General features: G+C 42.9%; 2 protein-coding genes across 11 annotated transcripts in view; one reads left to right on the top strand and one right to left on the bottom strand.

The window, feature by feature from the left end:
• LOC102295182 (dynactin subunit 1) overlaps positions 1–11124 on the top strand; it is a 34898-nt gene extending 23774 nt beyond the window's left edge. For 8 of the 9 annotated variants that reach the window (XM_005933979.2, XM_014337338.2, XM_005933980.3 and 5 more), the window contains 23 exons: positions 1029–1226; positions 1641–1845; positions 2048–2126; positions 2230–2389; positions 2511–2615; positions 3135–3326; positions 3437–3553; positions 3693–3845; positions 3939–4099; positions 4291–4459; positions 4708–4776; positions 4957–5169; positions 5338–5499; positions 5935–6066; positions 6170–6298; positions 6553–6695; positions 6765–6931; positions 7163–7174; positions 7848–7975; positions 8257–8440; positions 8824–8897; positions 9040–9129; positions 9277–11124. In XM_005933979.2, the coding sequence (XP_005934041.1) occupies positions 1029–1226; positions 1641–1845; positions 2048–2126; positions 2230–2389; positions 2511–2615; positions 3135–3326; positions 3437–3553; positions 3693–3845; positions 3939–4099; positions 4291–4459; positions 4708–4776; positions 4957–5169; positions 5338–5499; positions 5935–6066; positions 6170–6298; positions 6553–6695; positions 6765–6931; positions 7163–7174; positions 7848–7975; positions 8257–8440; positions 8824–8897; positions 9040–9129; positions 9277–9414 (3180 nt within the window). In that variant the 3' untranslated portion in view covers positions 9415–11124. The remainder of the gene's footprint in view (positions 1–1028; positions 1227–1640; positions 1846–2047; positions 2127–2229; positions 2390–2510; positions 2616–3134; positions 3327–3436; positions 3554–3692; positions 3846–3938; positions 4100–4290; positions 4460–4707; positions 4777–4956; positions 5170–5337; positions 5500–5934; positions 6067–6169; positions 6299–6552; positions 6696–6764; positions 6932–7162; positions 7175–7847; positions 7976–8256; positions 8441–8823; positions 8898–9039; positions 9130–9276) is intronic. The other variant, XM_005933976.3, reaches the window with a different exon arrangement.
• On the bottom strand, positions 458–24185 carry alms1 (ALMS1 centrosome and basal body associated protein). Of its 2 annotated transcripts, XR_006054974.1 has the most exons (19): positions 24024–24185; positions 22634–22766; positions 22189–22300; positions 20226–22083; positions 19964–20123; positions 18625–19794; positions 18285–18400; positions 16767–17877; positions 16551–16670; positions 15757–15912; positions 14563–15524; positions 14078–14195; positions 13603–13782; positions 12437–12678; positions 12094–12259; positions 11853–11910; positions 11645–11744; positions 8234–11437; positions 458–8058 (listed from the first exon to the last, which is right to left on the bottom strand). XR_006054974.1 is itself a non-coding variant. In XM_005934056.3 (18 exons), exons 1-18 carry the CDS (start codon positions 24036–24038, stop codon positions 11393–11395), a joined length of 6822 nt encoding a protein of 2273 aa, XP_005934118.1. In that variant the 5' UTR covers positions 24039–24185; the 3' UTR covers positions 458–11392. The 2 variants fall into 2 exon arrangements, 1 of the variants encoding a protein (XP_005934118.1); XM_005934056.3 differs by having other exon boundaries at positions 458–11437.
• Positions 24186–24250: the final 65 nt, after the last annotated feature.

Raw genomic sequence — 24250 nt, 5'->3', positions numbered from 1 at the left:
AAGGCACTACCCATAGTCACATTAATTCATTCATACATTTTGTTTAACAGGATTTAATGTACCACCACAGTCAGTGGACTCTGAGTATAACCCACACAAGCCCAGCGAAGGAGTAAAATCAGATGTGACAACGTTGTCAGTATCTCTCCTCTAAATTTAAGTGTATTTTTTGACCCAGCTGTCACTTTGTGTTGACATCATCCAGCAGAGTCAGAACGAGAGCCGAAGGCCTGAAACGCTTTTTAGGCAACGTGACAGAATTTACCTTTGTTTTTGTGAATTATCTGCCTGTTAATGTGCTGATAACAAATCAACACCAAGATTTTATCTGTGTCTCTCGTTTTCTTTTGCATATTAAGTTGTATTATCTCATATTAAGTTGTATAATCTCTGATGTTTAAATTTTAAACATCAGAGATTATCACATCAACCTTTTGTAAAAATCGCCTTCTGAGTGTGTTGTTTTTTTTTTTTAATGAAATGTTAAAGTCGGAATAATCAGTCTAATTGGTATTTTGTCCCCTCAGGAAGATGTCACTATGGAAACACAGGTGCAGCGAGGTGGTGTGATGTGATGTTTCTGCACTTGAAGTATTGAAGTGTTGTTCTGCTCTCACTAACGTTTTAATCAGCTGAGGCGTGGCTCCTTTTTTAACCTGTGTGTGTGCAGTGATTGTCTCTGCTGCACGTTTATCACAGGATTCAGAGAGTGTTTAGAGGAGTGTGATTATCTGTGTGTGCACACTGGATGTGTGATACAGCATGTGTGTGTGCGTGTGTTTTCTCTCCACAGGTGAATTTTCTGCAGGTTTAATATTTAATGCGTAAGTGCTTCTAACACAAGGCTTTAAACCTGATTCACTGCTTTCGGTCTTCACTCTGAAGAATCATTAAAGAGAAATGACTCAGAAAAAGAAAAGAAAATGGAAGTTTGAATCCTCCTTTTGTGTTTTAGAGAGTTTCCTCTAATATGTGTTTATTTAAATCTCACTTTTCCCCTTCATCTTGTCCATATAACTGTTACCCAGGAAGAGGAGGCGCTGCGTAATCAAGTGAAGGATCTGGAGGAGAAGCTGGAGACCCTGAAGATGAAGCGCACGGAGGACAAAGCAAAACTGAAGGAGCTGGAGAAGCACAAGATCCAGCTGGAGCAGCTGCAGGAGTGGAAGACCAAGATGCAAGAGCAGCAGGCCGAACTGCAGAAGCAACTCAAGGAGGCCAAGAGGGTAAGGAGCCACAGATGGAGGAGGAGGGAGGGGATGCAGTGCAAATGCTCAGGCGAAAAAGTGTTAAAAAGCAGCAGTTGACTGCTAACAAAAACTATCCAGCAATTGCATTCCTTCCTTAGCTTCCAATGAACTACAAATTTAAAAATCTTATTAATTACTCTTAATTTAAGTCTGTAGGTTTTGAGATTATTGGGCCTAAACTCATCTCAACCTTTATTGCAGATTATTTATTTATTTTGGTGAAGTGTTCACAGTGTGTTTGATTAACAGCACCTGGCTGCCGCATACCTTCTTACTTTCTGTAAAATTATTATTAAAGGGGAATAAGGGGAAAAGTATACGATTTGCATGCAGTTTAAATAACATGCAGTTATGTAATACTTTGTTGAAACTAAGCTTTTCTGTGTGTAGGAGGCTAAAGAAGCTCTGGAGGCAAAGGAGCGTTATATGGAGGAAATGTCGGACACAGCGGACGCCATCGAGATGGCGACGCTGGATAAGGAGATGGCTGAGGAGAGAGCAGAGTCTCTGCAGCTGGAGGTGGATTCCCTCAAGGAGAAAGTGGATGAGCTCACCATGGACCTGGAGATCCTCAAGCATGAGATTGAGGAGAAAGGTACTGAGGAGCTGATTTTATCATTGTAGATGTTGTATCCAGGCCTCATTTCTGTTAAATCAGGACATGAACAATCAATACAAATACTGAAGTTTGAGTCTGGGTTTTAAAGTGTGTAAAATGAACATCAATTTAGAGTGAAAAGTTTGCAAGCTTTAATGACGAGCTTTTCTTTTTTGTATTGTTTTTGGGTTTCTGTCAGGCTCAGATGGTGCCGCCTCCAGTTACCATGTGAAACAGCTGGAGGAGCAGAACAGCAGGTTGAAGGAAGCTCTGGTCAGGTAGGTCCGCTGATGTCTTCATGAAAGCCACAATTATACTGAACTGAACTTTAATTCAGAACTTTACAAGCTCCAAAACACTGATGCGTGTTTTTGTGTCCAGGATGCGTGACCTGTCTGCGTCAGAGAAGCAGGAACACGTGAAGTTGCAGAAGCAGATGGAGAAGAAGAACGTGGAACTTGACTGTTTGAGAAGCCAGAAGGAGAAACTGCAGGAAGAGATGAAAGCGGCAGAAAAGACCATCGATGAGCTGAAAGAGCAGGTCAGTGGACCTTATGACTGAGCTGTATGTAGAGGAAGTGAAAGGTAGCTTCCCCCAGGCCTGTGATCTTTTAATTCGTGGGATGGATAACAGCAGAAAAACAACATGTGCTCTGTTTCAGGTGGATGCAGCCTTAGGCGCAGAGGAGATGGTGGAGACTCTGACAGAGAGGAACTTGGACCTGGAGGAGAAAGTCAGAGAGCTGAGAGAGACAGTCACAGATCTGGTGAGTGACAATCGCCCAGAACAAACATGGCTTAAAAAAAAAATCCCAAAGTGATTTTCAGTCCATAAACACTGATTTATTTCTCACTATCTCGTTTTACTGCTCAGACTGGCCTACCTGCATACATTCATAGTAATAAGGTCTGAAAAAATTGAAGTATTGCTGTTTGCTGACTCATTTCATTAATAATATGGGGCCGGGGTCATTAATATGCATTTGGAGCCCTCTGGTGTTTGTCATCACTGCAGCTTTTGTTGGATTAAAGTGCTCCTTTGGTGTGCACTGACCTAGAACAATGATCATATGATCCTACACAAGAAACTCGTCTGTCTTGTGCCTGTCATTAAAGAACGTTGTTTTTTCCAAGAATAAACAAAACATGAGTTTATACAAGCTGCAAAATCTCATTATTATCCCACAAGAATTAATTGATCTAGAAAAACAGAGACAGATTTCAAAAATCAAATTCAAAAAAAGGAGGTGGCCCTGATTGTTTGTGTGCACGTCTCCTTTGTGCAGGAAGCTATCAATGAGATGAACGACGAGCTGCAGGAGAACGCCAGAGAGACGGAGCTGGAGCTGAGGGAGATGCTGGATCTGGGAGCAGCGAGAGTCCGAGAGGCAGAGAAACGAGTTGAAGCCGCACAGGAGACCGTAGCCGATTACCAGCAGACCATCAAGAAGTACCGCGAGCTCACAGCTCACCTACAGGTAAACATGTAGAGGAAATATGTAAAATGTGTTTTCACATCTAACCTGTTAATCACGTGTTGGTGTCCTACAGTCAGTCAGTCACGATTGTTCTCATGTGTTTGCTGCAGGAGGTGAACAGAGAGCTGACCAGCCAGCAGGAAGCCTCAGCAGAGCTGCAGCAGCAGCCGCCAGCAGAGATGTTTGATTTCAAGATTAAATTTGCAGAGACGAAGGCCTACGCCAAGGTCAGAAACAATCACAGGGTTTTGGTCTGAATAATAAGTAGCTCTCATCCTCTTTTCACGTGTTTACAGGTTTTAAATCAAAACTTCTGATTTTAACTTTGGAGCTAAACAAAACTTCTAATGTCTGTGTATGTTTTAGGCTATTGAGATGGAGCTGAGGAAGATGGAGGTGGGTCAGGCCAACAGACACGTTTCTCTTCTGACCTCCTTCATGCCAGAGTCCTTCCTCCGTCACGGTGGAGACCACGACTGCATCCTGGTGTTGTTGCTCATCCCCAGACTCATCTGCAAGGTAAAAGCCACTGCATCTTTTAGAAACTGGAAGAAGAGACTTGCTCTTCGTGAGGTTTAAATATGTTTTTGTAACTGTTTACATGTCTTTTAGGCTGAGCTGATCAGCAAACAGGCACAGGAGAAATTTGACCTGAATGAAAACTGCGTGGAGCGAGCCGGCTTGAAGGGAGCTTTGGGTGAGCAGCTGAGCTTCGCGGGTGGTCTCGTCTACTCGCTCAGTCTGCTGCAGGCCACGCTGCACAAATATGAGCAGTAAGTTTCACCACAGACTCTAAACTAAAGATTAACAACTATTCTATCAGTTTTTTAAGTTGTAACTGTATTTTCAGTGTTAATGTCCTGGCTGTGCCGGACGCTGTTTCACTGCTTCCAAATAAAGAATTTTTTCAGGGGTTGCTTATCATTAGAGTAACTCCTCCATACGCTCTTCTTGTGCTTGTCAGAGCTCTGTCTCAGTGCAGCGTGGAGGTCTATAAGAAGATCGGCTCTCTGTACCCAGAGATGAGCGTCCATGAGCGATCTCTGGACTTCCTTATTGACCTGCTGCACAAAGACCAGCTGGATGAGACCGTCAATGTGGAGCCGCTCACCAAGGCCATTAAATATTATCAGGTACACACAAACAAACTTAATGCATGATTACTGCAGTTTAATATAACTGTGTTTTATTAAAACAAAGTATTTAATGTCTAATATTCTGCCTTATTTTCATTATATTTATATTAGTTATTTTTATACTATAATAGATTTTCAAGATATTATGGTATATTTTTCTATATTGTATTACAAAATTCATTTGCATTATGATGAAAACATGCAATTTAGACACTGCTTGTTTAATGATATTTGTCCTTTTTCAGCACCTGTACAGCATCCACCTGGCAGATCAGAATGAGGACTGCACCATGCAGCTCGCTGATCACATCAGAGTGAGTATCGACATCACCTGCAGTCTCTGAGGAATCTGTAGGAAGTTTATAAACCCCATCGGCCCTCAATCCAGCTTCGTTTTAATCTTTTTTTCATGTATTTTTATTAAGATGCTTCTGTTTCTGCTGCTTAAAGAAAATAGACTTCACTGGTTACTCGTGGCTTATGTTCATGTGCAGTTTACCCAGAGTGCCTTGGACTGCATGGCTGTGGAGGTGGGTCGTCTGCGGGCATTCCTGCACGCGGGTCAGGAAAAAGCCGATCTCGCCGTGCTGCTGAAGGATCTGGAGACATCCTGTAGTGACATCAGGCAGTTCTGCAAGAAGATCCGTCGCAGAATGCCTGGAACTGATGCGCCCGGCATCCCAGCGGCACTTAGCTTCGGACAGCAGGTAACCATAGTGACCAAACCATCAAGTTAAAAAAAAAAACCCCAAAACAACAAGAACCCCAGATCTATGGTGAAAGTCACAGTAAAAAAATTCTTTTTTTTTTTTTTTTTTTAAATCTGTTTTTCATTTCATGTTCGTTTTCTTCGTTTTTACCTTTTTACCCAACAGGTGTCAGACACCCTTTCAGACTGCAGGAAACACCTGACCTGGGTGGTGGCAGTCCTGCAAGAAGTGGCAGCAGCCGGAGCTCAGATGATGTCACCTCTTGGTGAACAGGAGGGGCTGTCGGCCGTCAAACTGGAGGACGTGGCGTTCAAAGCTGGAGAACAAGTACATTACATTACATTAGTACTTAATTGATAAAGGCCAAGTGACCTGACTGAGACGTATGTCCAGGACACTGCTTAGAGTCATTTGTAATTCAGAATTGTGGCTGACAACAAAAAGTAATATTGATTTAGGTGCAAAAATTCTTTTATAGCAGAATATTTCAATTAAATGAATTAAAAACAATGCAGTGACACAGTGACAACAGTTTCCATTAGAAGTCATCTTGCAGCAGGAATTATTGGAAATTTTGCGAGCCAGCAATTTTTTGAATGAACTCAATGTGAGCTGAGAAAGTGTTTATGTAACGGAAACTATTATAAAAGTCTCACCTGCTAATCGAAGGAGTTCATGCACTTTGACTTTTGTTGTGTGTCTGAGCATGTTTATGGACAACTGTTTTGACAGCCTCCTGGACAATCATACTTTCGTTTTCAGATCTATGGATCCCAGGGTGCCAACCCCTACGAGTATCTGCGACAGTCCTGTAGCATCGTCATAGCAACCATGAACAAGATGGCGACTGCTATGCAGGAGGGAGAGTATGACTCAGAGAAGCCTCAAAACAAGGTAATTAGCTCAGTGTGGGGCCACTGTGAAGGTGTGTCGGTATTTTAGTTCTGGCTTTGTGAACCCAGAATATTATTTTCATATTACTCCGTTTTTCTTCCAGAACCCTCCGCCAGTAGATGTGCGCGCGGCAGCTCTTCGAGCAGAAATCACAGATGCAGAAGGACTCGGCTTGAAGCTGGAGGACAGAGAGACTGTCATCAAGGAGCTGAAGAAGTCTCTCAAGATCAAGGTAGAGAGAAGCAGCAAATTCACTGTGAATAAAAACATTAAAAACACAGAACTGCCGAATCTTTTGTCAGGTTAGAGCTCATGCAGCTGAAATGATAGGTATGTATCTGGAGTTTGTGTAATTGTGTTTTCTGAACTGGTCAATGTTCACATCTGTACACACTGAGGGAATCTGCTCCAAAATATCTGAAGAAAAGTTACAAATTCTGCAGAGACACAGTGTTTTGATTTAGGGGGGTATGTGTGCTTTTTCAGGGAGAAGAGCTGAGCGAGGCGAACGTGCGTCTCAGCCTGCTAGAAAAGAAGCTGGACAGTTCATCCAAAGATGCAGACGAACGTGTTGAGAAGATCCAAACTCGACTGGATGAAGCTCAGACTCTGCTAAAGAAGAAGGAGAAGTAAGAATAAGAACACGTCTGTAGATTACTGAGATCTACAGTTGTGTGATGTTGTCCTCTCCTCTGCAGAGAGTTCGAGGAGACGATGGATGCTCTGCAGGCCGACATCGATCAGCTTGAGGCAGAGAAGGCCGAACTGAAGCAGAGAATCAACAGCCAATCAAAGATGACCATCGATGGGCTGAGAGGAACCGGGCCGTCAGGAATCGCCTCCATTGTCACAGGAATGGCTGGAGGTGAGTGAAGCAGCTGCATAACATGCTCTTAGTTTGGTGGTTCTCTGGTAATGGATAAATTCCTACTTTAACTAACCTACCTGATAATCACACTGCAGGATTGATACTGAATTTTGTGGTTATATATCATTATTTTAACTCCAGTTTAATACCTTTCCTCAACAACCAATGATTCTTCTCTCCGTATAACTCTTCTTTAATTCCTCTTATTTTCACCTACTCATTCTTCAGAGGAACAAAAAGGTATCTACTTGCTTCTATTGGCATCTGATGTGATGATGCATGCTTATTTATTTTATTTTTTTACCTTTAGTGGTTCACTCGCATGATATGAGAGGAGTTAAACATGACATGCATGTGTCTGCAGGTCTGGAAATTCCAAGGTGTCAGAAAACAAACCCATTCACTACAAATAATCGTACCACTAAACCAGGAAGTTGTAGCACAAGAAAGAGCTTTGAATTACATTGAAATAAATAATCTGACAGTGGATCAAACAGCATTATATTGTTTGTGTTGTACTCTGTATCTAAAAGTCTTAGTAAACCTTGTAGGAACTCATTTGTGTATATGCATTGTTTTGGCATGCACACCATATCCCTCCCATGTTTTTAAGGACATCTGCTTATTATTTATGCATATGTTTGTATGCAAGTCAGTCAGAATGCACAGGAATGGCATCTGCCAAATAAATGCAGTGGAATAAAAAGTCAAATGTATTTTTGCTTCCACCGCCGTGCACCTCTAGCATGCAAGAGGATTATTTACTTTTTCATCAGAACTCAATGTTAAAGACGAGAGTGCAAAGCTGTGGTCAGAGGGTCAAACGAATGTGAAAATACTGCCAACATTCAGGTTTAAATAAAGCTTTGGCTTCACTCAAATACTCATAAGGCGTTCCTGTTATCGTTCACAGCGAACATGGTGTCAGGTGTCGGCTCTGGATCGGGCGTTCAAGTGATCGACTCACCTCTGCTGACTCAGCAGATCGAAGCTCAGAGGCTCTGCATCAAACACCTGAAGAACGAGAACAACAGGCTGAAGGTAACGAATGCCTCTCCACCACCTCAGCATGCGACGGATGCAACAGTGAAGTCACACTTTAGAGGTCAAAGAACCTGCAGAGGCTACACAAATAACTGAAGAGTGAAATTATTCCTTCATTAAACACAACAAATATGGTTAAAAAAAAAAAAACTTGTAGATTTTCAAAGCTGAGATTTTACTTTGACTTCCACATGGTTTGAGGCTTTTTGAGTTAAGATCACAACACCTAAAATTAGATGGATTATTTTTATTCACCATCAACATGTGTTCTCCAACAGGCGGAGAAGATGCGTGCTCAGCTCGCCTCTCTGCCTCCTCTCAATGTGACCAAGCTTCCCTCCAAAGACGGACGTCCTGAAGTGCTCTCCAGCGCCCTCTACCGTAAGACCGATCAGCTCCTGGAGACATTGCTGCAAATGAGTGCCAACGTCAAGGTGGTGGACATCACTGGAAAATCTCCTGGTATGTGACATTTCTTCCTCGAGGAAAGGAATTCATAAATATTTGACACGACAGTGTCAAAAGCAGCACAGTTAGACTGAATAACTTTTAGCTGAGTGAAGAATTAATGTGCAAAGAAAACTAAAATGTTCTCCTACCTGATATCTCACCACCAAGAGTAATTCTTTTGATTAAACTGGCATTTTCCCATTTCTGTAGGCTAAAGCAGGTTAGGTAACAGGAAGTCTTCATAATATTTGCCTTGTATTGTTTGTGTTGTCTGCTAAATCTATAGAATCCTGGATGATCTTAACTTAATTACACCAGAAATCATGTGCAAATATTTAGAACTGATTGTTGGGCACTGATTTCAGAGATTTTCTCATTTTGTTTTTGCCCTGCAGTGACCCCTGGTGCTCAGCTTCTGGAACAGACAGCTAGACTGCAGTCCCTGAATGACACTCTGGACAGACTGAAGGTGCAAATAAAACACAAAGCTGTGAAGCACAGAGAGAATAAGCTGATAAAAATGCACAAAAGTTACATTAAAACATTACTGTTCAAGCTGATGCTGCACTTGAAGTGCTCACCTTAGTCTTCATCTCTTCTGCTTCTGTCAGGACGAGGTAGCAGAACATGTCGTCAACCTGCAGCCCGGCGCTCGAGTCTCATCTGATTTCGCCACGTTCCCTTCGACCTCATTTGTTAAGGTAAGTCTGCTGGTCCATGCACTCTGGTAAAGTTCGGTTTTGACTTGGAGGTGGATGAATGAAAGCTTTTGGTGGTCTCACAGTAGCAACGGGGTACAAATACTTGTGAATTTAAAGTTCTAAAGCCGACTGCTTTTCTGTGTTTAGGTGAAGGAGGAGAAGAAGGGTGACACGGTGCTGGTGGGAAGGGTCATGGTGCCGTGTCCTCGCGGTCAGGAGCAGGTCCACCGCCTCGTCCTGTCACAGTCGGAGCTTTGGCGAGTTCACAGTCTGCTGCGGACCTAAACATCACATGCCCCGCCTTCCCGCCAGCCGCACCAAAACACTCCACCACCATCAGCTTTTTCTCCAGGGCCAAACAAGTCAAACCAGGAGGCTTTTTAGGTTATTAGCTGTGAGATTACAACCTGCAGCTCTGGCATCAAAGTGCACAGGTGAAGGCTAAAACGTAGAAATATAGAAGTCTAAATTTGTTAGTCGACTGACAAGCAGCTTATTGGCAACTGTGTTAGTCACTGTCACATTAAGTTTTGAAGACTGAGAAGTCTTCCTCAGATTTTTAGCGTTTTTAAATGTCGAGGGTTTTCATGTGTTATTTGAATATCAGTGGAATCTACACTGATGGCTTGAAAAACATTTCTTGTAATTATTCCTATTTTAAGACATTTTAAAAGAACTGAGAAAATAACTGGGGAGATTAACTACTAGTGATTATTTTCAGTCCAGGTCAGAGGCTAAAGAGAAGGACTGTTTTGTTTTTTCACACAGCCAAAATCAGACTGCACATCTTTGCACATGTGACTCGTTTCAGGCAACTCTGCATTTGACTGAGGCCTTGCTGGCTGTAAATTGGAACCTGGATGATGAGATTGTGATGCCATCCTTGTAATTTACGTCTAGATTTTGTTTTATGGCCAGAAAAACAGAGATAAAAGCGACAATGCTCTTGCATGCTGCCCAGATTCACCAAATCTATGTAGTAGAAAATGAGCCAGCCTCCTCCTGCACCCTGGTGTGGTTTATATTTGGCCAGAACATTGGATGTTGTTTCATATTTCCCGTTTGCAGTTATTGCCTAACGAGATGTGAAGAATCATGAGCCTGTGCTGTAAACTTTCATGAGGTGTCACTGTGACGTTCTCCGTTTTAAGAACATTGCTGTAAAAGGAAAGGAGCACTGAAATGATGGATTTGCCAGTTTAAGTGAGCGGGCATTGACACGGTTTTTTTGCACATTTAATTTAAATACTGAGCCTTCTGAAGTTAAATACAAACTGAGGGTTTTAGTGTTTACCTCTGTGGCTTTGCTGGCTGCACAGAACAGAAAAACAAAACAAAAACATTAAGCTCAGTGGTTTTCCTGAAATTCTTCTGCAGATTTACACACAATCTGGCTGCACTTTAGCCAGAGCATTACATGGTTTAAATTATTTCACATATACTACACTTTTGGTGTAACCTGTAACTGTGTATTTTATTGGCTTGGTATAAATGACACACTGGTCGCACTGGTGATATTCGACTGCATTGCTTGTGTTCTGCTGAGCTTCCCGTTGCTGTAGATTTTGTAAACTTTGTCCGAGCCTTAAACCTGCAGAGAGCCTTTTGGTAAAGATCAGTCACCTGCCTTATTTTAGATTTGTTTCAACCAAACATTGTTTAAGCAAAGCAACATCTTTGCCAAAGAGTCTTTGTTTTTCTTCACATCTGCCATGTTTGATTTTCAAGAAGCTTTTAATTTATTATTAATTTGTCTAATAGACTGTTTTGTTTACACAGTGCTGTCATAACTTGAAGTTTTATTTATTAATGGGAATCTAAGTAACTGTAGTTAAAGAGGGAAATGCAGACATCTCTTATTTATTGGTTGTAATATTTATCTGTGCTCTCAGTGAGCAGCTGATGTACTGAAACTGCAGCTTGTCTTACCTTTTTCCTTGTGTGGCTTCCTGCTCATGCACAACCAATAACTGATCAATAAAAACATTAAAACAAGCATTTCACCGTCTTGAATCTACTGTGGGTTAAGCAAAAACAATAATTTACATCTAAAACATGTAAATTTGTTCAAATTTTGTTTATTTTAACATAAAAACATTTTCTAGTTGCGAATTTGACCTTAAAAACAAACAAAAACATCAGAGATGTTTCCATTTAAATGTAATTCTAATTTCAACATAATCTTTAAATTAAAAATATGTACATTAAAAGTGTAAAAAATAGTTTCACGTCGTTGATTTCAATATCCAGTCGCTTGTTCTGATTATTGCCACGCTGATCTTCTGCCCAGGACTCTGTTTGTGATTCTCTAAAAGAGACACACAGTCATTGATTCGATTCACACAACGTTACAGTTTGACACAGCAAGCAGTCTTAAAGACATCTGTGGTTTCAATCATACAAACTGCTTTAACACACAACTTTCTTCTAATTTGAGCGCGTGAGGCTCATTTATAGGAACATGTAATTGGAGTGCTCGAAGCACGGGCACATGAATGACAAAAGGTGTTTGTACCTTGTTGAAAAGTTGTGCATTCAGTCGGTAAGTGTGATACTCTGCTTTCCTTCGTTCCTCCTCTCTCCTCCTCTGCACCTCTGGCAGATTCTCGTATATCCTGACGGAGAGACAGTGTTCAGTAGAAGATAGACTGACACTGATACTGTGTGAGGTACAGTTATGGTTCTGATGTTGTCACATAAAATGAATCATAACAGCAGCTTACTGTTTGGACCTCTGGATCATCTCCTTCCTGGGAACGGCCCTCTGGAGCAGAGCAGCGCCTTCAGAGAGAGAAACAAACCATAATTAAAAACTAACTGAATAACTCTCTAAGCTAAATCAAAAAAGACCTTATAGTCCCTCAGGTAACTTTTACTGGATATAAGAAGGACAAGTGGACAGATTATCAGCTCAGTAAACTAAAAGTTCTTTGAGCAGCATCCATCCCCTCCGCTGTTTGGTACCTGCAGGCCTTGGCAGCCTCCCAGCTCCTCCTGGGTGGTTAAATAGATCCCCCCTCTCTTGGATTAAAGCAGCTTGTAGCTTCCTCTCCTCCACCTGCAGAAACAGACGATTCACCCTCTGCATGGACCGGGAAATAAACTCTGGACGATGCATCTCCAAGGCCTCCTGCAAAGTAACAGGAAACCGACAGTGTTACCTTTTTAATTGGTATTATGATGGTAAAGTTTATCTTGCTGACACCCATGATAGAAGCCTTTAAGTAAGTAATTTACACGTCTGAAATTCAAATGTTTTCATACAATTCCTACGAGTATAATTCTCTAAAGAGGAATATAAGCTAACCTGAAGTGACATGTATGCTGGACCAGAAGACATATGTTTAGGATCAAGCTCTGGCTCCAGTTCAGGCTCAGAGTGATGTTTGCTTGTGTCCTCATGCACTTGTCTCTGTCTGAGCGGCTGTCTCCATGGGTTGATTCTGCTGTATGGTTCAAACCAGGCGATGTTTGGTCTCTCTTCCTCCGGCTGGTTCTCCTTCCTTGCCTCTGACAGCAGGCCGTCAGCAGAGATGAACCATGAAACGGCTGAAAAAGCCCACAGAAAAAAATTTAACCAAGAATAAAACAGGGATTTAATTTATAAAATGAAAAGTTACAGTTAGCTGCAAATAGGGATGGAACCGGTAATAGCACCAGTTCTAACATTTCCTGAGATTTTTTTTCCTGAGATGTCACACACTTTGGATTCTAGCCAATCATTTTACCTTTCCGAGGATAGTAGGCGGGCCAAGGTACGTACGTTCTTTTAGAGCAGAGCTACAGATTAAAAATGCCCAAGGCGAAGCGGTCAAAAGTCTGGCTGTACTTCACAGCAAAAGATGCAAACTCAGCAGCCTGCAACAAGTGCTTTAAGGTGATACTGTGCAAAGGAGGAAACATCTCGAATCTGATGAAACACCTGGCGACGGATAGCGGTTTTTTAAAACCCGAGAAATGCACCGTATTTGATAGCTTGTTGCAAGACCTCACACCGAGTGCAGGTGTGGTGCCTGTTATCGGACCCGGAGTTAGCCAAATCCCCCAAGAACCCGAAGAGGAGAGTCCTGGCCCCTAGCCCTGCCAGTGTAGCAGAAATGATGACGGATGATGATGCAGCAGCAGCCGTTCTTGTCTGGGTGAGTCGCTTAATGTTGTTCGTGTGTATTTTACGTTGAGTAGGCTAACCACGTTATTACATTAATGTACGTAAGGTGAACTAGCAAACACCGTCGTAGTTACATGCGGCTGTCCTCTTGTTTGATGGCAGATACTCTCTTCACCCTGGCCAAAAAGGCTAAAATGACCAAAGAAAAAGTAGAAAACAGGTAAACATGAGAGGTTTTTGGACAAAGTTTGTGTTCTCCATTCTTTAAGCACCGGCACCGTTTCAAAAGTACTGGTTTGACACCGGTATCGATAAAACCTAAACGATACCCATCCCTAGCTACAAATCGTTGCTAGTTTACAAACCTTTAGGGTAAGGCTTTGGTGGGGTTCTCTTGCTCCTCCTCCACCCTCGTCTTTCTCTCACTACGCTGGACGAAGACAACGAGATCTGCTTGAAAGCTCTAGCTCCTCCCGGGGAAGGGAACGTGGTTCCAACATCTCTGGTGTGTCGTCGAGTCCCGTTATGAACAATCTCCAGGTCACCTGTGTGAATTTGGACTGAATGTATATTAACTCCATCACATGTGCTTCACTCGTGTTAAAACACACTCCTGCCTTATTTTCAGGAGAAAGCCTAAAAGCGTGACAAACACAAATGAATACATTTTATGCCAAGGAATTTTAACAGAAATGTAATCTTAGCACAGACGATTTCCCAAAGATTTTACAGCACCAGCAGCTGGTGCCAATAAACCTTTACAAAAAGGATCAGAATGTTCTTGTATATCACAATTTTAACAAAATCTGATGAATCAGTGGGACATGCGTCTTCTCTGACCTGCCTGGATTCTTTTGTTCACCAGTTTAATGGCCTTCCTACCCGGCAGACTCCGGGAAGTCCCGTGGTGTGAAGGGACGCTGTAAGTGCTGGTCGACGATACAGAGTCAGCAGCAACCTGAAGACATCAAATGTTATAAAAAGTTATAATTTTTCACTCACCTGCCACTTTGTTAGGTAATGTTCAACTACTCATTATTGTAAATATCTAATTAGTCAATTATATGGCAACAACTTTGTGCTTTTAGGCATGTGGAGATGGTCAAAATGACTCGCTGAAATTCAAACTTAATATTAAGGTTATTTGCATGACTTTGAACATGGCATGGTTGTTGCTACCAGACGGGCTAGTCAAAGTATTTCAGAACTTGCTGATCTACTGAAACACAACCATCTCTAGTGTTTACTTTTGCTTTACAGATTAGTGAACTTTCCTTAAGATCGGTTTAATAATCTCTTACTCAGCAGCACGCAGATATACATACCGACTGATCAGTGCTGGTTGTCACTGACAGTGCAGAGGCGTGAGGAGGCTTTCTGTTTCTTCCTCCACTGTCCTTCCTCTCTTCTTTTTGCTTGTTGATGGTGTTGTACAGTTTACTGAGGCTTGGGGCGCTTTTCAGGTGCTGTACTTTGTGGGGGCCAAAGACTCGGATCAGTCGGGCTGTGTCCACAGTGGACATGGAGCCAGACGTGGTAGACAGGGTCTCCGACACATGTCTGTCTCTGGGAGAGGCGTACTGGCTCGGGGAGGAGCTGTGGGAGAAGCTGGAGGTGAGGGAGGCGTGGCTGCCATCCTCTGTAGACCGGCAGGTTTCATCAACACGAAAGCTCAGTTGAATGGGAGATTCAGTTTTTCTCTGTCCTCTTAATTTACTCCCATCTTCTCTGACTTCACCTCCTACACTCCTCTTAATCTCCCCCAAAGTCTGCTTTATTTCTTTCTTCCTCTTTGACACATCTTCTCTCCTCCTCTCCTGTTCTGGATGATAACCAGTCACCTTCTGTGCATCACACACATTAAATCCCCTTGCACTTTGAATAAGGCGAGAAAGGTGCTCTAAACGCTCCAGAAGTGATGCTTCTCTGTCACTGCTGGGATGCAACTCCTCCGTGGTCCACTGATCGCAGAACTTTTGCCACAACTGGTCCAGAGGGTGCTCAGAACCCCTCTGCTGCTCACTTCCTGTCTGAGGCTCAGAGGTTTGAACCCAGTGAGTGTTTCCTTTACCGTAGTCCATTTCAGAAATAAACGGCTGAAACCTCTCAGGGTGAGACTCGCTTTGATGGTGTTGGGTGAACTGGATTGGGCTGGTCCCCTGGTCTCTCTTGAAGGTTTCTTGATTCCTCAGTAACGATTCCTCGATAAAAGTGACAGAAACCTGAGAAGAAGGCTTTAGTCTTTGGCTCACAGTCTGCAAGCTTTTATTCGATGTTGTAGAGGCATCTGTCAGGAGACACACATACACAGAAAAATTACACACAGTAACAGGACACCAAGAACCAGCTAGTTTTCAGACACAAAACTGTCCAACTTAACATTTACAGCAACTTCATAAAATTAATGAACTCACATGATTACCTTTTTTCCACATACTAGTAACATAATGTTTCAGAATCAAACCAAAGAAATAAAGGAGGTATCCAGTGTGAATATGCATGCGTCGTGTTCAGGTTACCTCTCTTCCTATTTTCTTGCATGGTCAAGTTGGCAGTTTTCAGCCTCTTGCTGTAGATGCCCTCTGTGTGTCTGATAGTCACTCCGCGGTCCAACCCTGGGTCCTTGTTCCCGAGGACGTCACTGCTAAAGTGAGGAGGCACGGCGTCGTCTGAGCCTAGTTAGAATTCAATACTCTCTGTTATCTCATGAGGAGTGGCATTCAGAGCAAAACACGACTATTCTTCTTGTAAAAGCAAAACAACAACAAAAAAAACCAGTTAAAAAAAGTAAGCGAAATATTTTGGGTAAATATTTTGAAAAGAAATGAAGATGTTCAGGGACAGCCTGCGCTTGTCGTCTCAGGGTCTCAGCCCTGCCTTTGTTTCACCCAGCCCCTGAACATGAATAATTAATGTGCTGCTTGGTGTACATTACAAAGAACCAGCTGCTACCCATTCAAGCACAGGAGAAATGAGAGCTCACAATTCAATTCCCAGTACGCCTCTGAATTCTTATTTCTAATCCTTTGAACATGTTTTACAGCTTGCAGTGTGATTTACGAAAGCATTAAAGATGCAAAAATGGCCCCAAAAATTCACGTTATAGACATAAATAATATATTTTGTTCAAAGAAAAGAAAAAAACCACTCTAAACTCACCAGGTATGAAACTGTGGTTTAAGATCTAACAGTGTGAACAGACTACAAGCTGCGAGCTGAACTGCAGATGTTAAAATCCTCATCTTGTGACACTTCAGCACAGCAATATGGGAACAAGGCTGAAAAAGAAAAAAAAAATCTTTGATAAATGTACCTGTGTGGGTGCTCTCCATGGTGGTGTCAGATGCCTCTGTGGAGGAGAGATCAGCCTCTGTGTGAGGGACATAGAAGACCTCCTCACTGCCATGAGGTTTATAAGGCAGCAGGACAGGCACTGAAGTAGGAGGGAGATGCAGTTGGAATCAGTTGGTATTATGACTGATGTATTGCTGAAATGACAGACAATTAAAAAAGGGAAAAAAAAAACTACCTGGGGTTTCTGTGTTAAAGGGTCTTGTTGAAATTTCAGATCTTTCACGTGGTGTAAAGGGCTGTGCAAACGTGGTGGTCATCCTCTCCTGAGGCACAACAGTTTTAAAAACAGTAGAGCTGTTGGATCTTTCAGGCAGCCGCTGTCGTGATGGCTCTCTGGTGTCGCACCACTCAGGTGGACTGGACAAACCGACACCTTCATCCGGACTGCTGGCGGCTGATAATGAATGTCTCAGGGGGACAAATTCTTTAGGTGGTAGCCCTGAGATTACATCAGCCTGACTAGAGTAAACTATAGAGGTGAAGCTGGGATCTGTAGCTTTGGGGGGCAGAGTGAGATCGACATGTGAGATGTGACCTGTACGGGCGGAGGTTTCAACTACAGATGAGCCTGTGGCCTGATCTAAAACATGACTAACACCCATACCAGAAGCAGATAACTTACTATCTGGCCTGAATGACTGTGTGCTGTTGTATCTGACAGTCACATCTACTTTATCTAAACCCTGTGAGGGAGGAAGCGGCTCTTCAAACTGGCCTCCCTCAGTGTCTTGCCTCTTCTGAGGTGCTGGTGCAGACTGAGTTACATTTTGATTCGTGCTGTGCAAACTGTTACTAGATCCATGCACTGATGATTGTTCCCTGGTTGTTGTTTGTAGTAAATCAACCCCATGCTCTTCAGTCAGTTCTAAAGAAAGCTGCCTGTCTGTTGTTGTGGTTCTGACGGCTCCTGATGAGAGCTCGGTCAGGCGGAGGGGCTCTGGGGCTGGGCTGATGGGAGGTGGGGAAGTGGAATTTGAGGGGGAGGTGGAGCTTCTGTGGGTGGCGATAGTGATGGATGTGAAGACCTGAGGTTTTTTAGTAGGAAGCATCACTCCTTCTCTGGCAGCAATTTCACAAACTCGAGCTTCTAGGTCTGACTGAAGAGCAGTTTGTAGCAGTGTCCTGGAGTCGCGGGTGGTCCTACTCAGGCTGTGCAGCAGCTGGGTTGGCTCATTTATAGCATCCCTAGGAACAGCAAACGTCTCCGCAGATTGAGATGGATCAAGCTCCCTTGAGATTTTAACACTGGATGCTACACTGCTCTCTGTATCTGTGCTGAACTGGCTCTGAAAGAGGCAAAAAACAAGTCTGTGTCAAATAGGGAGACCAGGAAAGGACATTGTTGGTGTTATACGTGTTCTTCATTCACCACACATCAAATATTTTTGCACTGCAAACCTGCATGTGAACCATAACTGGTGACAGTTTTATTATTATTATAATTTGTCTACAACAAATTAACATTTGCCCACAGCAGTCCTGCAACACACCAGTTACCTTGAGTATGAGAGCTGTCCAGACACGTTTAGCAGATGATAAATAAACGTTTACACAAATTTAGTTTAAAATGCATACAAACGTACATATTTACATTTTATAATTCACTATATTTAAGTACATTGCTACAAATTACATACGGCGGTTGCCTACTTTGTAAAGTGCAGTAATTAAGAGTCGTTCTTATAATAATTACCTTTATGGGATTTTTTAACAGCAGTTCTCGCTTGATCTCTTCTATCCGCCTTCTATCTTCTTCGTCCAGCTGCAGAGGCTCACACTGCTGTCCTGATAGCTTCAGCTTAATCCATTCTGCAACATTAAGACACGCTTTTTCATCTGACAAAGACGTCTTTGATGTCTTATGCTACAATTTAAATAGGATCACAATTTAAACTAGATCAAATCTAAACAAATTTGAAGGGTCAAGTTGTGCAGCTAGTGGTCAGTGCGGCAGGTGAATTTTTGAACTTATCTAAAATGTTAAAACCTTAGATGTAAGAAACTCATTCATGAGTGCATGTTAATTGTTTTACCTCTAGCTTTGCTCTCCTCTTGGTCTGAAATGCTCGGTGTACTGGAGACCATGGTGGATGGAGATTCACTCTGCAGCAACTTGGCCACTCTGGCTGTCAGTGAGCTTTCACAGCTCCCATCACTCATCACTCCTTGATCAGCATCCTTGAGGATGGGTGAGGAGGACCTGCTCTGTGAAGCACCTTCAGAGGGAGTGTTTTCCTCCTCCTCCTCTGGGACATCAACTGAATCTGTAGGCGTAGAAGTAAGCTCTTGTGTACTCACAGCTGGTGGAGGTTTGATGGCCACCGGCTGTGTGGGGGCTTTGTCAGGAGGTGCAGCACTGCAGCCCTCAGGCTCTGTCCGGAAGGCTGATTTGGAGAGGACAAGTGACATCCCTGCACCATTAACATTGCTATCTTGTGGTGTTTTGTATGCCACTTTGGTTGGTGCAGTAAAAACAGCTTGTGTGGATAAATAATCAGATTGCAACGATCGATTTACACCTTTCTGACCAAAAGAGCTTTTCATCATCTTCTCTGAGGTCAGCATGGAGTCAGAGGAGGATCTGGTCCAAAGCAGTGAGGAACATGTTCTTTGGTCTCCAGTTGTAGAGGACGAGGAGAAATCCTCAAGTCTGCTGGTTTTCTTCTTCAGTAATGGGGATATGTCCTGATCGGGGAGAAGACGGGGGCTAATGGGGGAGGTTGAGGAAGCCGCAGAAGACCCAGTGGACATCATGGTCTCTGCATGAGAGACCAGTTTACGGATTTCCAACAAGGCCTTGGAGCTAACGAAAGAATCTTCTGCACTTTGATCTGCACTACGACTCGTTTGTAAAAGCAACTCCAAGCTTCTTTCTCTGTGCCTCTCCTTGACAGCTGGTGGCATGTCAGGGTTAAATTTGTCTTCTACCTGGCTGATTCCCCCACTGCTGCTTAAACTGCTGTCCTTCTGCTGTTGGCAAGGCTGCAGTATGGAAGAACGAGTGTTTTCATTGGGTGAGGTGTAAGGTGCCAGTTTGTGTTTACTCTGTCTAGCTTCTGTATGTGATGTAGGAGAAGTCCACCTGGCCTGCTCTGGGATAGTTGCCGCTGGACAGAGACTGTCCAGGCTGAACGGTATGGATATGCTGGAGTCTACTGACAGAATGCTGGACTGGGAAAACTCCTCTTTGTGGGGACTGCCACCTGAAAACACAATACCATATTTCAAACTGTAAAACCCCTCAAATTTGGGTACTTAAATAGGTGTGTGAACAGGATATATGACCACATTTTCAAGGCCTGAGGAATTTTTAAAATCTCAACAGCTTTTCATAAAAGTAAACCTGTAATAGTAATTGTTGAGGTTAGATACCCTCGGAGGGTTGAGTGCTTTTAGTTGGGGTTCCAGTAGATCCTTTAATTGTGCAGAACTCAGTGGGAGAGAATTCAGGCTCTCTGATTGGTCCCCTGGGCACAAACGGAGTCAGGATTGTAGATGGAGACTGGTCTATACCCAAGTTACGAAGATACAACTGGAAAAAAAACCAAAAAAACAGAGAGAAGACCAGATAATAAAGTGTAAGTCTAAACATAGAGTATTTTTCCCAGGTTTTTTTTTTTTTTTTTAAATTTACCGGAATTCGTTCATCAATGTTGAGCTCTCGAGGCTTGGGGAGAGGTGGTGTTGACAGTTTTGAAGTCCACGAGGGTACGTAGTTATCAATTTCTAGGCTGACAACAGATGACGTCCCAATGGAAGTTCCTAACTTTACTCCGCTGTAACTATCTTGAGAACTCGAAAGTGTCAAGTCTCGATCAAGTGACACATCACTGAAGTGACCGAGGCTTGTGAGATGTGAGGTTTGAATTGTATTGGTTTGATCATGATGATGAGCATCATCATCCTGGTTTTGACTCTTGTCTCTTTCTGAAGGGCTGTCGATCTGCTGATCTTTTTGAACTGACATCACAACTGTGCTAAGAGAAGAGTGAGACTGTGACCTGCCTAGGGGTGAGGCAGAGGGTGGTACTGCAGACCTCGTGTTCTCCTCATCAGCAAGAGCACTGCCCACTGCCTCCGTTCTTCTTGGAGAAGAATAGCCAGAAGGTGCTGTTGAGGAGGTCTGTGTGGCAGCACCTGAAACAAGAGGCTGCTGTAAACTCCTAATCTTCTGACTAACCAGTTCATTCAGGCTGCCAGATACTGCGTCATAACCTTTCTGTTTAGAGGGGATGCTAGAAAATCCCTGCAGTGACAGTCTATCAAACAAAGACACCTTGCCTGAACTCTGATTTGCCCTCCACGCATCTACTTTCTGCATATAGTTTAGACTTGGGAGGGACTGGACTTTTGCAGAGGCAGCATCCTCTTGGCACTGAGTGGCTGTGTTTGTGTTATGGGTGCAAACTACAGGAAAAGCTGGTTGTTGAGAAATTTTTGTGACTGACTGATAAGAGTTCTCTTTACTAGATTCAGTGGAGGAAAGGTGCCCCAATTTATCCTTAACACTGGATTTGGTTGGGGCATTAAAAATCCCTGGAGTGGACTGAGACTGTGGAAGAAAACCCAGGTAGGAGCCATCCAACCCTGTATGGTTTCCTGAGGACCAGAGGTCTTGCTCTCTGCAAACCCGTTCAACACCTGTTGAAAATGGCCCTGTCCATTGCATACCAACCACATTTGTTCTACTCGCACTTGGCTTCCCCTCAGACATCTGTTTGAGATTAGGTGTGAGAGATGGACCAGGTGGCGTAGGACGTTTTTGCTGTTTGTTTTTGGATTCAGCTTCAATCCTGCTGCGTTTCTCTACTTCAGAGAGCAGCTCTCTATGTAACATTTCACTACTCTCATCAGGCTGAGTACTACGGGAACCCACAGTGATGTTAGACACTTCAGATAACACTGTTTGTGGTTGGTCAGGATCTGAAACTTTGTGCTGCTGTTGTGTCTGCTGCTGGGGAAAAGAGACTTCACCTGGAGGGTGTTCTCTTACATCAGTAGTTTGCTGAGTGGTCAGTTCACAAACCTCAGTACTTTTAGACTCTTCTGTAGAAGGCTCTGTTCTCTTCACAGAGGTTTCAGAGGCAGAGGAAGTAGCACTGCTATTGCTGCTAAGCATCCCAACATCTTTCTGCAGGAGCTTCAGAAGATGCTGAGCAGGTATATTCTTACTCAGAAAGAAAGTCTCATCTTCAACAGGTTCTCCTTCTAGCTTTGCTCCAGGTTTAATCAAGGTCTCTAGGTCCTTCTCTCTGCTACTCATATCAATGACAATCACTGGGGGATGAACCCTTTCCTCTCGTTTACTTTGCTCCCCTGGTGATAGACTGTGCTGAGAGAGGGAGCAGCAGCTGCTTTCTCCTTCTTCAGAAAGGATGCTTGCCTGGGCCAATGGGTGCTGGGATAATGAGCCACGCTCAGAGGTACGAGTGGTGTGATCCTGGGATAAAAACTGAAACCGCTCTGAAGCCATGGAAACATCAGGGTATGCCCTTAAAACGTAAATAATAATTATCCATCTACATGTTATACATTCACACAATATGTAGAAAACTATGCACACAGAGCAAGCGATTAAGATGACTTTTTTTTCTTACCTTAGAGGGGCAAATTCTGTCTCACTTTGTTGTAATAAAGAAAACTCAGTGAGGTTGTGATCAACTCCAGGTAATAGGGAAAGGGCTGGAGACATGTTACTGTCCTGAAAATCTAACAGAAAGTGCAGAATGAACACACACAAATAAAAAAGCAGCAATCTAACATAAAACTATGGTAAGACCCATCAGTGTTGGCAGCCTCCTGTTGTCATGAATAAATCATACATCAAACAAAATCTGTTTGATGACAAAGTCAGAGTTAAGTGGGCTGAGACACTTGCAAAAGATGAAGAGATTAAAGCTCTGCTGACACTCCAGTAGTATACAATCTGCAAACTCTACTTTGTCTATACCAAATCTACCAAATGTATCATGCAGAGGAAATAGGGGTTTAATATACTGATAGCATTCCAATCTACAATCATTACTGTGTTAATATCCATACCTAACTGTAGAGCGGGTGTTCTTGGCTGCTGAAGTTCAGAATGTCTTTGTGTTCCTACTTGGCTTATGTGTGTTTGTCCAGCAGAACGGCTCACATCTTCATCTGCTGGCAACTCAGGAGATGCTGCCCTCCTCTGTGAACAGAATCACACTTTAATTCTGGCAGCATTTCATTTACAGGAGGTCCCGCATTACTACATGGTGGTTTGAGGGCATCAAACGAAACTGAGCAATCAATAACTGCTTGAGACAAGCCAATGTCTGTTGTGAAAAACGTCTGTTACTTGATGAGCAAAGTGGAAAGCAGAAAGTTCATACATTCATCCCATGCAGCTCTGATTCCAGTTTGATTACACCAGTATTACACTGTTGTCAGTCAGAAGTCAGAGGAAAATTCCCAGACTGATTTGAACTGATAGGAAGGCAACAGCAACTCAAACAAGTGTTTGTTACAACTAAAGTATGCAGAAGATGTACAATACATGAAACCTTTAACAAATAAGCTACGGTAGGACCAGCAAGACCAGACCACATGCCTTTGGTATCACAGGAAAGCAAGAAACTGAAACTAAAGTCTGCAACGGGCTCACCCAAACTGGACAAAATAAGACGAGAAAAACGTTGTTTGGTCTGATGCAACAGTTGAATGGTAGGGTCAGGCCTAAACAGGATAAAAGTACGGATATATCCAGCCTTGTGTCAACTGTTCAGGTTGGTCCTTTCTTACCAAATGAGCATCATTTAAACAGCGCAGTTTACCTGAGTATTGTTGCTGATCATCTCAGTACATAGTACAATTATTGACACTCTTCTATTTTGGATAGAGAACACGCTCTTCTCCTCGTTTCTTCATTCGTAGAGTTCTTCCTTTTAGAAATGATGGTGGATAGCTACAGACGGTAATGATGCTCATAGCAAGTCTGTGTTTTTTTAACTATATAAACAAAGCATTATTGTAATCTATTTCTATTTTATTAACAAATCTGCGGTTTTCGAGTAGGCACATTAGCAGCACTTAGTCATCAAAGTGATTTATTTATAACTAACAGACTAAATGGACTGACAAACAAGAAGCAACAGGTTACATTTAACCTGGTGTAACTTAGGAGACTAACCATTGACTAATGTGCACATTCTTTACGTTTGTTGCAACTGGACATGGAACAAGGAACATTATACTGGAGAGAGACTTAGCTAACGTAACCTGAGGGTAACGTTAAATGCTAGTTAGCAAAGCGGTTAGCATTTAGCTCGCTAGCCAGCTAGCTACTAATATCGCCAACACTGTGATTATATTCACATTTCCCGCCTTGAGAATTACTTTAAAGGCTCCCGAACTACGAGTTCCAATATCATCACACCAGAAGACAAGCTGCAATCGTGCAAATTACCTCTGGAGGTTCCATGCTGTCGTTTTTGCTGTTGTTGTTGTTGTTGTTGTTACTGCTGACAGTCCGCCACAACGAGCGCGCCTCCACCTTTTCCTAGCAACAAGGGGCGTTGCTAGGAAATACAAGCTCCTCAGCAAGGGACGTTCTTCTTCTTCTGTGGTGTTGGCACTTTACATCCCCTTATGTTATCTTACTGCCTCCTCTTGATTCTTTCAGTCGTAATTTAT

This window comes from Haplochromis burtoni, unplaced genomic scaffold, assembly GCF_018398535.1.
Source record: "Haplochromis burtoni strain Fernald_Lab_line unplaced genomic scaffold, NCSU_Asbu1 Contig_176, whole genome shotgun sequence".
Taxonomy (NCBI): Eukaryota; Metazoa; Chordata; class Actinopteri; order Cichliformes; family Cichlidae; genus Haplochromis; species Haplochromis burtoni.
This window is presented reverse-complemented; position numbering and strand designations above follow the sequence as displayed.

Coding starts and splice junctions, on each gene's coding strand:
- alms1 (XM_005934056.3), bottom strand. Junction 13,783..14,077: donor GAACAAAAGAATCCAGGCAG/GTCAGAGAAGAC, acceptor AAATTCACACAG/GTGACCTGGAGATTGTTCAT. Junction 11,745..11,852: donor ATGATCCAGAGGTCCAAACA/GTAAGCTGCTGT, acceptor TCTCTCCGTCAG/GATATACGAGAATCTGCCAG.